Source organism: Crinia signifera, chromosome 7 (genome assembly GCF_055691185.1).
Source record: "Crinia signifera chromosome 7, ASM5569118v1, whole genome shotgun sequence".
Taxonomy (NCBI): domain Eukaryota; kingdom Metazoa; phylum Chordata; class Amphibia; order Anura; family Myobatrachidae; genus Crinia; species Crinia signifera.
Window position 1 is genome coordinate 104,071,499 of NC_139223.1, and position 13,057 is coordinate 104,084,555.

At 42.6% G+C, this 13,057-nt stretch overlaps 1 protein-coding gene across 4 annotated transcripts in view; it reads left to right on the forward strand.

Annotated features, from left to right (window-relative positions):
- TNRC18 (trinucleotide repeat containing 18) overlaps window positions 1-13,057 on the forward strand; it is a 351,855-nt gene that overhangs the window by 223,660 nt on the left and 115,138 nt on the right. For all 4 annotated transcript variants that reach the window (XM_083153575.1, XM_083153577.1, XM_083153573.1 and 1 more), the window contains one exon: window positions 1,554-1,703. In XM_083153575.1, coding sequence (XP_083009701.1) covers window positions 1,554-1,703 — 150 coding nt within the window. The remainder of the gene's footprint in view (window positions 1-1,553; window positions 1,704-13,057) is intronic.

The window sequence follows — 13,057 nt, forward strand, 5'->3', positions numbered from 1 at the left end:
ATAGACGTTAACAATTGTAAACATTGTATTAAAAACAGAGCAAATAAGTAGCAGGCACCTTCCCTCCTCCAATATAAACGTGTACCAGTTACTTGCACATCAGTAACTGGTACACGTTTGAACAAAATTGAGACACCCTTGGATTTCGAGTGTGGGTAATTGCAATAGTATGTAGTGGGAAAATAGTGATTTCGCCAGGCTGAATCGACCCCTGAGATGAGGGGTCGATTCAGCCTGGCGAAAGTGGGTCTCTTGGTTTAGGAATATGTCTGCTCTCTCCCTATGAAAGGAATGGAGAGCCTGTGTTCTCTTTTCAGGGATATTGAAACCCCTTGAATTAATTAAAGGGATATTAATACCCCTTGCATCATACTACATAAAGTTACTGCCATCTAATCATGTCACGGAAAGGAGTAAGAAATAAGATATTGGATCAAAATGAGAGGTAAGAAAGGGGAAGAGAAAAAGGGAGCAGAGCAAGATGGAAATAGAGGGAGAGAGAAGGGGAAAAGGGAGGTTAATGACAGTGAAACAGAAAGAGAAAACATAGTTTAACCATAAACAACTGGCAAACACTACAAAAACACAACCTCATCTGGACATAAGGGAGGTGACAAAGGCACCCATGTCTTGGAGGAGAATAAAGAAAAAAAAGAAAGAGAAACAATTAGCGGTAGTGGGAAACTACGGTCAGTGACTCCACTATACCACCTGGGAGGGTCCCAGGTAATGGTGGAAAAGAGGGAAAACAAATAGCTTTCACCTAAACAAAGAAAGCGCAAATCTGAAGAAAAATAACAGTCTCATCCAATAGAGCATGCAGGATGAACCAGGACGCAGGGCCAGAGAGGGGATGCAGGGTGGGAGATGGTGGCAGGGAGGAGAGCCTGGCTCCAGGTGCAACATGGAGAAACCGGGCTCCCATGATGGCAGGAAGGAGAGCTGGGCTTTTGCAGCAGCAAGGAGGAGAGCCAGACTGCTATAGCGGTGGGCACAAGAGCCAGGCTCTGTTGACATGAAGCAGGAGAGCCGGACCCTTGTGGTGGCTGGCAGAAGGGCCAAGCTCCAGCGGCTGTAGGGAAAAGAGCAAGTTGGGATGTTTGGATGGTGATCAGCATACCGGAAGTGCAGCCTTCTGGCCAATCTACCCACCTCCTGCAGCATACTTTTTTTCTCAATAAAAATACCCCGCTTTCGAATCAGTGGAAACAACGTGCCATACCGCTGTCTATGTGCATTACATAAGTACCAAATACAGTAAACGTGTCACTGGTGGTCTAGTGGGATCTGGATCCCTCTGTAGCTGCTGGTTCCCCTATTTTATCCGGGGAACCAGAATATCTTCCTCTGCAGCTATAGATGCTGCTAGATTGCATGCAATTCTGAATCAGGCCCATGATGTTCTATCTTTGTAGTCACTGACATACTTGTATTACCTGATGCAAGTGGATACTGCTAACAATAATAATGTATTTCTTACAGTGATGTACTGTACATACATTATGCACAGAATTTATGTAGTGATTCATTTCTCTCTTTTTTTTTTTTTTTAGAAAAAGAGGTCAAAGGAAACCCTCTTATCCTGCCTGTCTTCCTCAGACATAAGCAGTTCGCTGCCTGAGAATCATCCCAATGTATTTACTTCCATGACCTGCAGTCGAAAGAGCAGACTGAAGATGAATTCTAAAAGTTTCAAAGAAGAGGTAATAGTGTAAATGTAGTGAAGTTAATTGACAATATTAAATGCATGAAAACAGCATTTAGCTAAAGTGGGAGAAGAATGTTACATATGAAGGAAAAGTAGGATTATTATTATCATCTTTTATTTAAATGGTTCCAAAAGGTTCCACCTCAAAGTGAAAGGAGAGAGGGGAAACACGGATAAAGATAATGGGAATATTTATTTGGTAGTCTCTAAATTTGATTTATAATGAGCTGAATTCAATTGTAAACCAATGTCAAAGGTAAAAAGTTATACAGGTTGAGTATCCCTTATCCAAATATCTGTTATCCAAATTATTCTGAAACCATAGTCTCTAAATTGTTTTATTTCTAGTTTTTTGCTAAAAACCTACTGGCTACATCTGTAACTGGCACTACTGGGGAAATAACATGAAACTGACACTAAGGGGGATATTCAATCTCCGTCGAGCATCTCCCGTGGGGGAGATGCTCGACGTGCCCTATTCAATGCTGTCATTGAACAGGGTTTCCTGGCAGAACGAGCCCGACATCTCTAGCTGTCGGGCTCGTTCTGCCGAGAACAGCCGGAAAGAGACGAGCTGCCGGCTGCATCTCGTCACTTCCCAGCCGCAACTCGCGGCCACGCCCCCTTCTCGTCCCGCTGCAGGCGGGACATTGAATCCCGCCTGCGTATTCTCGGTCGAGCTGACCGAGAACGGGACTGGGTCACGACGGGCGAGCAAGCTCGCCTGCCGTGACCTGAAGATTGAATATCCCCCTAAATATGTACAAGGTTATGATTACTTGCCATTCAGATTCAGTGCCGGAGATAGTACACAAACTTTGTTTCATGTTTTAAAACCTTGTTTCATGCACCAATAAAATATATTTGAGTGAATTCCATGTGTTTGATGTGTTTGTACAACATTAAATGCAAGATACCTCAAGATACATCATGCAAATATAAAAATATTCCAAAATACGGAATAATCCATTATCCAAAATTCTTCTGGTCCCGAGCATTTTGGATAATGGATACTCAACCTGTAACATACTTTATTATGAAACAAGCGCATTAGGACTGTAGTAATCGTAAATATGTTTTCATTTTTTGTTACAATGTTGTTTTAAATAGCAATATACTGTATTACTTACAGTGTTTCAACATATTTCCATATTGAGTTAATATAGCAATATGCAAGTTCCGAATTAAAAAATATAACCATATGAGAATCAAACAAATAAGGAAACACCTGAAAGATAAGGTTTACGCTCCTTTGTGCAGCTTTGTAGGGGAATTCTTTTAGCCTTGTTGCCATCTTGAAACCTAAGAGATAATATGCCGAAGAATATCCAAGATGTCACCTTTTATAATAGAACATCTAGGATTACAACATGGTCTCACTGGAAATCAACTTCTGTAAATAACAACCTATGGGACCAGCTATAATATTACATTTTAGGAAAGCAAACTTTTAATTATTCAGGGATTCTTTAAAAGAAATTGAGTGAGAAGTGTTATTTGACAGGAAGAATGTAGAGGAAATGTGGGAAACTCTAAAACATTAGTTTGAATTATTAACTATTAAATATACCCCAAAAAGGTAATAAGGGTAAAATCAATAAGAAAAAGCCACCCTGGTTGTACATAAAGTAAGGACAGCAATAAACAAATCTGAATGAATGAAGAGTGTATAACCACACAGAACCACACAGAGCAAAACCAATCCCAAGAAGTTTTTTAAATACATTACTAGCAAACGAATAATAAAAGAGAACATAGGCCCATTAACCAATATCAATGGCAATAGCTTTATAGAGATTAAGGGAAAAACAGAACTGTTATATACGTTTTTCAGTGTTTACTAGGGAAGAGCAGATAGTGGAGCATACAGGTACCACAAATGGGATGAGCCAGCTAGATCTAAATCTTGTTTTCATGACAGATCAGATAAAATCAGCAAAATCAAAACAAATAGATCCCCAGGTCCGGATGGGATTCATTTTAAGGTTCTAATGGAATTAAGGGAGTAATTAGCAAACCCTCTGTATTACATTTTTGAGAACTCATTTTCATCTGGTAAGGTGCAGAATGACTGGAGAACAGCAGAGGTAGTACCAATATTTAAAAAAGGAAAAAGGGATGACCCAACTAATTATAGTCCTGTGAGCTTAACATCAATAGTGGGTAAATTATTTAAGGGATTTTTAAGGGATGATATCCAAAAATCAGTTTAATCAGTATTAAACTGTGAAAAATGGCTTGTGCCAAACAAATTTATTGGAATTTTATGAGGATGTCAGTAACAACCAAGATAATGTAAATGCTTCCTGGATTTTGCTAAGGCTTTTGATATGGTGCCACATACAGAGGAGCATGTTCCATCATTGGCTGGCGCTCGCCAGACCCCTTGCGCTGGCAAGGTCCGTTGCCACGGGGCACGCGAGCATCTCGTGCACACGCCCGTGGCGGGAGTCGGCCGCTGGCGGGGCTGGCGATAGAAACGCCAGCCCTGCAAAGTTAAGGCCGGCTCCATCTGTAAGAGGTTGATAAATAAAATGGAGGATTTTGGACTAGGGGTAATTTTTTTTAGATGGGTAGGGAACTGGCTGCGGAATAACATTTATTTATACATATTTATTAACGATATTGGGGTGGGTATAATCAGCAAAGTTTACATCTTTGCTGATGACACAAAATTGTGCAGTGTAATTAGAACAATCGAGGATGTCTCCACACTCCAGAGTGAACTTAATAAACTAGATGAGTGGGCAAAAAAGTGGAAAATTAGGTTCAATGTGCTAGTTATAACCTAAGCTGGGTGGCACTGGGTTAATCAGAACTAGAAAAGTATCCAAGAGTCCAAATTGATAACAGACTGTGGTGTAGTGCTGTGTCATGTAGCAACAAATAAGTCTAACAGGATACTAGCATGCATAAGGTGTATGGAGACTAGAGACTCAAATGAAATTATGTCACTCTACAAAGAACTGGTTAGACCTCATCTAGAATACAGAGTACAATTCTGGGCCTCGCACTATAAAAAGGACTTCATAGAAATGGGAAAAGTCCAAAAGAAGAGCAACAAAGATAATAAAGGGAACATAAAATTTAAGCTATGAAGACAGATTGAACAAAATGGGATTGTTTATGCTAGAGAAGAGTGGTGACATGCTTAACATGTACAAATATATCAGGGGCCAATATAAGGAACTGTCAGACGCCCTTTTTTCTATAAGGAGGGACTCTAGAATACGTGGGCATGAGTTTAGATTAGATATTTAAAATAAGGTTGGACAGATCTCTATTGAGTAAAAACATCCAGAGGTACAAAAAACGGTACTCTTTACCTAGAACGGCGCCCACGATTTTGATCTTGGGCATCGCAAGGTAAAAAATCACGTCGGTCGCATCGCATGCGACAAAAAATTGCATGCGATGCGACCGACGCGATTACCGCGATTTCACTTAGGGAACAATGTTCAATGGCCCAATTGACCCGATTTTACATAGGGAACAATGTTAAATGGCCCACAGAGGCCAAATAGCCACCCTGAAGTGTGAAATGGCCCCCCCAATTGTTAACGCCACCCCACGATCAACGTCAACCCAAAGCGTGGCGAGCGGCGGCGGTACACGTCCTACGACCTTTTCATACCCCCACTATCCACGTCGGCGTGGAGTTGAGAATAGAAAGTGTGGCGAGCGCAGCGGATACCTTCACATGTATCTGCGTCCCCTCGCGGGCTCCACAGGTATCCGCGTCCCCTTGCGGGGCACGCTACGCTCGCCACGCTTCGGGCTCCGAGGCTCGCTGCGCTCGCCACACTTTCTATTCTCAACTCCACGCCGACGTGGATAGTGGGGGTATGAAAAGGTCGTAGGACGCGTACCGCCGCCCCGCGCGGGCTCACTGCGCTCGCCACGCTTCGGGTTGACGTTGATCGTGGGGTGGCGTTAACAATTGGGGGGGCCATTTCACACTTCAGGGTGGCTATTTGGCCTCTGTGGGCCATTTAACATTGTTCCCTATGTAAAATCGGGTCAATTGGGCCATTTAACATTGTTCCCTATGCGAAATCGCGGTAATCGCGTCGGTCGCATGATTTTTGGTCGCATGCGATGCGACCGACGCGATTTACATTTTAACATGTATTTCTATGTGAAATCGCGGGCATCGCATCGGTCACATGGCATGCCATTATAATGGCATGCGATGTACATGCGATGCCCGCGATGGGCGCCCTTCTAGGTAAAGAGTACCCAAACAACAATCATAATCTGTCTTTAAAGATATCAGAATACACTACGTATAATGAGAGATGAAGCTGATAGATCATATACGCTAACCAAGGTTAAACGCGATGGACGCAAGTCTTTATTCAGCCTTAACGACTATGTAACTATGTGCACCACACACATTGCACTGATTATATATATATATATATATATATATATATATATATATATATATATATATATATATAAGCGGAGCTTCTGCAAACCAAATACTACCCCTATGGGGTGGTATATATATATATATATATATATATATATATATATATACTTGGTTGGTCGGCCTGGCACTCTCCCAGACTATTAGTGCCCCGGTGCCCTCCGGAAAATATTTGTATCGATTGCAAGAAAACAAGCTGCGGCACTCAAGGGTCTTGTAAAAAAGTCAAATGGCATTTATTTCATAAATGCAAAGAAATCCGACGTTTCGGGGATCAGGTCCCCGTTTTCAAGGTGAAAACGGGGACCTGATCCCCGAAACGTCGGATTTCTTTGCATTTATGAAATAAATGCCATTTGACTTTTTTACAAGACCCTTGAGTGCCGCAGCTTGTTTTCTTGCAATCGATATATATATATATATATATATATATATATATATATACACCAGTAAATTCACTGAAATCTATAGAAACATTTTTTACAAGTTACTTAAAAATGGCAATCCATGCAACAATTTCTGAATAGAGCTTTTTTTAAAAGAAGTAATAACACATAGCAGAAGGAATCAAATATTGCCATCCTTGGGGAAAACAGAGTTGGTTTGAAATGCATTGGTTGCAAGAGTACAGAAACCTATAGTGCTGAACTCAGCGCAAATAATCGATACAGCAACCTGTGCTGCCATTACAGCACATCAAATTGTCCGAGCCCTGTGTGCAAGGTGACATCAGCAACGGCCGCACGGAGGACCATGCGGCACTGACAGAGAGATGGACCGAGAACCATACAGCAGACTAACCTAATACTCCAGGATGCTGGAGGTAAGCTAGGGAAATGTATGTCGACAGGTGTTTCCTTATTTATTTGATTATAATATGGTGCTTATATTTTGTAATAGTAACTTCATATAAAGCTATATTGGAGCACCGTAACCAATATTTTGCTATTTAAAACAACAGTGCTGCAAAAAATTAAACCACAAGATGGGATCACATGCAATACATTGTATGTAAAGTAACCGCATACGATATATTACATGCAACCCAGCTGCTGCCAGGCCATTGAAGAGGTATCACATACAATATATATATATATATATATATATATATATATATATATATATATACAGAGAGAGAGAGATATAGAGATATAGATATATCTATCTATATCTATATATATATCTATATATATATCTATATATATATATATATATATATATATATAGATATATATATGGTCCTCTCACTCCCATACTGCTATGGTTTATAAGAAATGGCCGGCACTCCACGATATGTTTCAATAACTTATATTTGTGCAAAAATCCATCACCATAAACATTCGTCTACGACGTGTCGTTTCGAGGCTCCCTGACCCCTTCGTCAGGACTCAATGTAGTGCATGGCAGTGACAAAGTGCAGTGTGCTGTGCTGAAGTGAATACAACAGCACAGCACGCTGCACTTTGTCACTGCCATGCACTACATTGAGTCGTGAGGAAGGGGCCAGGGAGCCTCGAAACGGCACGTCATAGACGAATGTTTATGGTGATGTAATTTTGCACAAATATAAGTTATTGAAACATTGTGGAGTGCCGCCTATTTCTTATCAACCATCGCAGTATGGGAGTGAGAGGACCTTACATATAATAAGGGGAAGGCAACCCGGCAATTAAACTGTTTGTCCAGAGTTCCAGTCCACAAGATTTGTGTATATATATATATATATATATATAGGGCTTATGGGCGTATTGAAACACTTGTTGTGATTGTACATCATTTGTATAAAAAGATATCATTTTTATTGTGATTCACTGTAACTGTACCAAACCTTTATTGTACACTGCTATGCCCTTAGGGCAGTTTTATATTAAATTGTTTTACTTACTTGAAAGATTCTGTTCAATTAGGAAAGGTAAGCGCACCCTGAAACCCCCCTTTCTTTCCCATATATATATATATATATATATATATATATAAAAATGGGGGGGATCCCCTTCCTGCGCTTACAATGTATGAGCAGCACCTCTGAAGGGTCCTCTGTTAGGCAAGACCCAAATAATAGAAATGGAAAGATAGGGGGTTTCAGAGGGCGCTACTGGATAGTAAATCAATCAATTTAAATTGACATTAACATTTAATAAAATGTACAAACATAAAAACCCATGTCAGGGTATCATACATACACAAGTGGTGAACAATTGTAATGGTAAGTAAGTACAACTCAGTTCAGATGGTCAATTCGGTCGAAATAGAGTTCCCAACGCGTTTCATCATGTCATGACTTCATCAGGGGCAAAGATTGCAACCGACAGTAACTATGTGTATCCTATATAAAGGTATCCAGAGACGGTTATTTCAATATCTGTCCGGTACAATTCCAATATTCGGGGAAACAAAGATTGGTCCTCAAATTGAATGTGATTTTTTAGAGAAATTGCAGGATGAGAATCACCAAAATAATGTGATCTGGAGCAGTAGCATACAGCAGGGGTTCACCATAGTGAATTCACTGTGGTGAACCCCTGCTGTAGGCCTGGTCCGCTCCTGATCATAATCCACATACTGTATATAGTAAATCAAGCAGAAGTTAGCCTCTCTGAGAGAGAGAGAAGGGCCCATGGCACTCAATATGCCCACCACATGCCCCTCCGCTGTGCTGCCTGCACTGATCAGTGACTAAACGAAGCCATGCTTCCGGAGCGCAGGCTTCTTCACATCAGGATGCTGGCAGCCAATTAATATGTGTCAGTGGATGGTGAGCCAATCAGAGCTAGCAAACCATTAGCCAAATAGAATGAGCTCTGATTGGCTCACCACCTGGTGCCACATATTAATTGGCCACCAGCATCCTGAATCTGATGTCTGGGAGAAGGGCTTCGTTCAGACACTGAGCAGTGCAGGCAACACAGCAGAAGGGGGAGCTGGGGGTAAGTGAAGGAGGGAGAGGGGGGTGGTGCAGGGGCCCGGACTAGAAATCTCTGGAGATAGCTGCTATACTGGGACAAGCACCAGTAGCTGGGTGACATGGATAGCTGACACTCTATAGTGTCTGTGAGATTTACCTGGCCAGACTAAGCTTAATCTGCATATTTGGCAGTAGAAATGTAATACTTATAGCACTAACAGTATCAACTAGTGATGAGCGGTTCAGGTTCACGAGAATCTGAACCGCTCCGAACAGCAGGGACCCATGGCTAGGCAATTTCCACCAGACTCAGATTCCCCCACGCTGTCTTCCTGGCATCGGATTCTCGTGAGACTTGTATGTTATATGAGGGCTCTGCGCAGTGGCGGAACTCCCAGAGGCAATGGAGTCATCTACCGCCAGGCGCCAGCCTTAAAGGGGGCACTGTCTCCATTGCATCCTGTTGTTCCACTCAGTAATGCTTTATTTAGAAGTGCTACCCGCAGCCAGGCGGTACACCTTATTCTATGTAGCAGCGGGGCCCGGGCCAGTACCCTTATTATATTCAGAAGCCGCGGCACCCCCGTTCCCTCGCCCCTCCCTGTCACTTGGCTATTAACTGCTCTGCGGAAGTCACCTCGCTGACATCCGCCCACAGCCTGAGAGAAAGTGAGAGCCAGGCCAGCAAACAGTGACGAGGAGCCAGGAGTCCGGCGTGAGAGTAGACAGTCCACTCCACACTCAATCAGTGTGGGTGAGACTGCAGTGTAGTCTGAAGAAGCTTTGAACCAGGAGCCGGGTGGAAGACGCTGCAGCAGCAGCCTGTGTGGGCGAGAGACCACAGTATCCTGTTGAAGAAGAAACTCGGGATCTCTGAGTGCCACCTCTTTCCTTGAATTATACTATATATATATATATATATATATATATATATATATATATATATATATACTGTATATATATCATTCAACACGGACAAGCAGCGGCACTCCACGATTTAAATGGTGCAAAAAAAAAGGTTTTTAATACCGACGTTTCGGGGTATGTGCACATACCCCGAAACATCGGTATTAAAACCCTTTTTTTCACCATTTAAATTGTGGAGTGCCGCTGCTTGTCCGTGTTGAATGCTGCATATGTCACCAGAGGGCACCCACGTGGATGAGATCAATTGGGGAGAGTGCCGGTCTGAACAATCTGTGTATATATATATATATTTTCTAGAAAGATAAATTAGAGTGCTCCATAGTGCAGTATATCAAAGACATTTATTTTGTAAAAAGCAGTTTTAGCTTTGCATAAAAACAGGCGGTTGGAGTCCTTGTCCCTACCTACCTGATGCAAGCAAGCGTCTACGAGTGTAACCGCTCCTACTGTCCAGTGTGTAAGACCACTGTATATGCTGTTGTCCAGTGGTTGTTGAACCGCCTGTTGCGGTACGTTATAACCGCCTGTTTTTATGCAAAGCTAAAACTGCTTTTTACAAAATAAATGTCTTTGATATACTGCACTATGGAGCGCTCTAATTTATCTTTCTAGAAATTCTACACCTGTGAATTCAGGTTATTTGGAGCTGCCGGGCTAATTGAAAAGACCCAGAGTGCTTACTGAAACTGACTGAGACGGATTATCTCCCGTTGGGTGTGCACAAGTCACACTATTTCCATTTGGTCTTTAAGGTTTTGTTTTTGTGCACTTATATTTTCTTTGTGTATATATATATATATATATATATATATATACACTGTGTCAATATATCTTTTTATTAAACTATACTTCAAGGGTGGCACTAATAGACTTTGAAAAGTAAAAAAATGTGTATTCGAAATTACATCAACATCTTGGGGAGAGCAGGGCTGGTGCTATGCACCGGAGCACCCCAGGCGGGGAGGGGCACCTTGCTTGCCTTGCGATGCGGCGCTGGCACTGGCAGCCACGACCCTACCCAGGGAGGGGAAGTCCGGCACCGTGACGTTCCGGGGGGCTTGCCGATGCAGCTCTGGCCACCGCGACTCTCCCCAGGGAGGGGAGGGGGTGTCCGGCGCCGTGACATTCCAGGGGGGGTGATGCGGGTCGCCGTGACATTACACTCCCCAGGGATGGGGGAGGAGCGGCTTGCTGGGTGATGCGGTGCAGGGGGGACCAGCTGCAAACTGCCACCCTCCAGAGGCTGGCGCCCTAGGCAAATGCCTAAGGCTGCCTAGTGGTGGCGCCGGCCCTGGGGGAGAGTTTCCCCTTCACCAGGATACTGTGAAACAAATGCAAGTAAAATAGATAGTGTATTACCCATGTAAGTTCTCCCCAGCGCCTGTCACAGCCATGCCACCCACAGCCCAGCCGCATTCATCGCCGGTCCCGGGATTCCGCTTCCAGCTACATAGCCACAGCAACGCTGTAAATAAATACAAATATGTACATATGAGCAGATTTATAAATCTGTAAGCTGTTTTGACAGAATAGTTTTTGCCCAGACAGTACGCATTTCTAACTTTAGTGTGTTTTAGATATTTTCTTCACATATGCTTACCTGCATCTTTTATGTCAGGTTCTTAAAAGTTTTTTCCACTACTCATACTGTATGTACATATTTGTTTTTGTTTACAGCGCCGCCACGGCTATGCAGCCTAGCATGCTGACATTACTTTTTGTAGTTTGCTATGAGGGGGGAACAACGACATGTATCTTGCCTCCGGGCAACTGGGATGAACTTACACCACTGGCTCTTTGCCACTACATGATATCTAAAGGGCAGGTGTGCACACTCTGCAGAATTATATTTTTAATTTGTATGTAGCTAAAATCAGTATTAGCCTATTATTGCCACACTGACTACCCCTGACTACCCTGCTTTTAATTTTTTTTATAAAGGGGGAACATTTTTATTAACTGTTTTAAAATGGTACTGTGACTGCTGTCCATAACCTATATGTTAATAGTCCGTAATCCATCTGTTTATACGTTACTGGGACTGCTGTCTGTACCCCACCTGATAATACGATACTGGGACTGCTGTCCGTACCCCATCTGTTTATATGGTACTAGGACTGCTGTCTGTATACTATTTGTTAATATGATACTCGGACTTCTTTCCATACCCCATCTGTTTATAGGGTACTGGGACTGCTGTCTGTACCCCATTTGTTTATACAGTACTGGGACTGCTGTCTACTCTGTACTCCACTATTTATTATTATAAAATATAAAAAAGTTAAAATAGAACAAAAAACTAGTTTTATTTTTTCTCTGTCTGCACCCCCACTGTTAATACAGTACTGGGATTGCAGTCCGTACCCCATCTGTTTATATGCTACTGGGAATGCTGTCTGTACCCCATCTGAAAATGGATCACCCCCCCCTTGCAGGCTTGCTGCACTTGCCAAGCATCAGGCCTGGTGCCTTGCTGCGCTCGGCACACTAATTTATTCTCCCTCTATGGGTGTCGTGTACACCCACAGAGGGACAAAGTGCCGGGATTTCGGCGGTCAGGATTCCGGAGTCGGGATTTTGACCACCGGGATTCTGACCACCGGGAAAGTGACTGCATCTCATGAAGATGGGTTTGCTCCTTAGAGAAGCTATAAAACAGGCCTACCTTTGAGCTAGTTGAGTATCTGGAGCACCACATTTGTGGGTTCAATTATACTCTCAAAATGGCCAGAAAAAGAGAACTTTCATGTGAAACTCAACAGTCTATTCTTGTTTTTAGAAATTAAGGCTATTCCATGCAAGAAATTGCCAAGAAACTGAACATTTCCTACAATAGTGTGTACTACTCCCTTCAGAGAACAGCAAAAACAGGCTCTAACCAGAGTAGAACGAGAAGTGGGGGGCCCCGTTGCACAACTGAGCAAGAAGACAAGTACATTAGTGTCTCTAGTTTCAGAAATAGTCACCTCACAGGTCCTCAACCTTCAGCTTCATTAAATGGTATCCACAAAATGTCAGTGTCATTGTCAGTGAAGAGGTGGCCTTCTAGATATAATCTGTTAGCCCAGCAACAGCTAATTGAAGC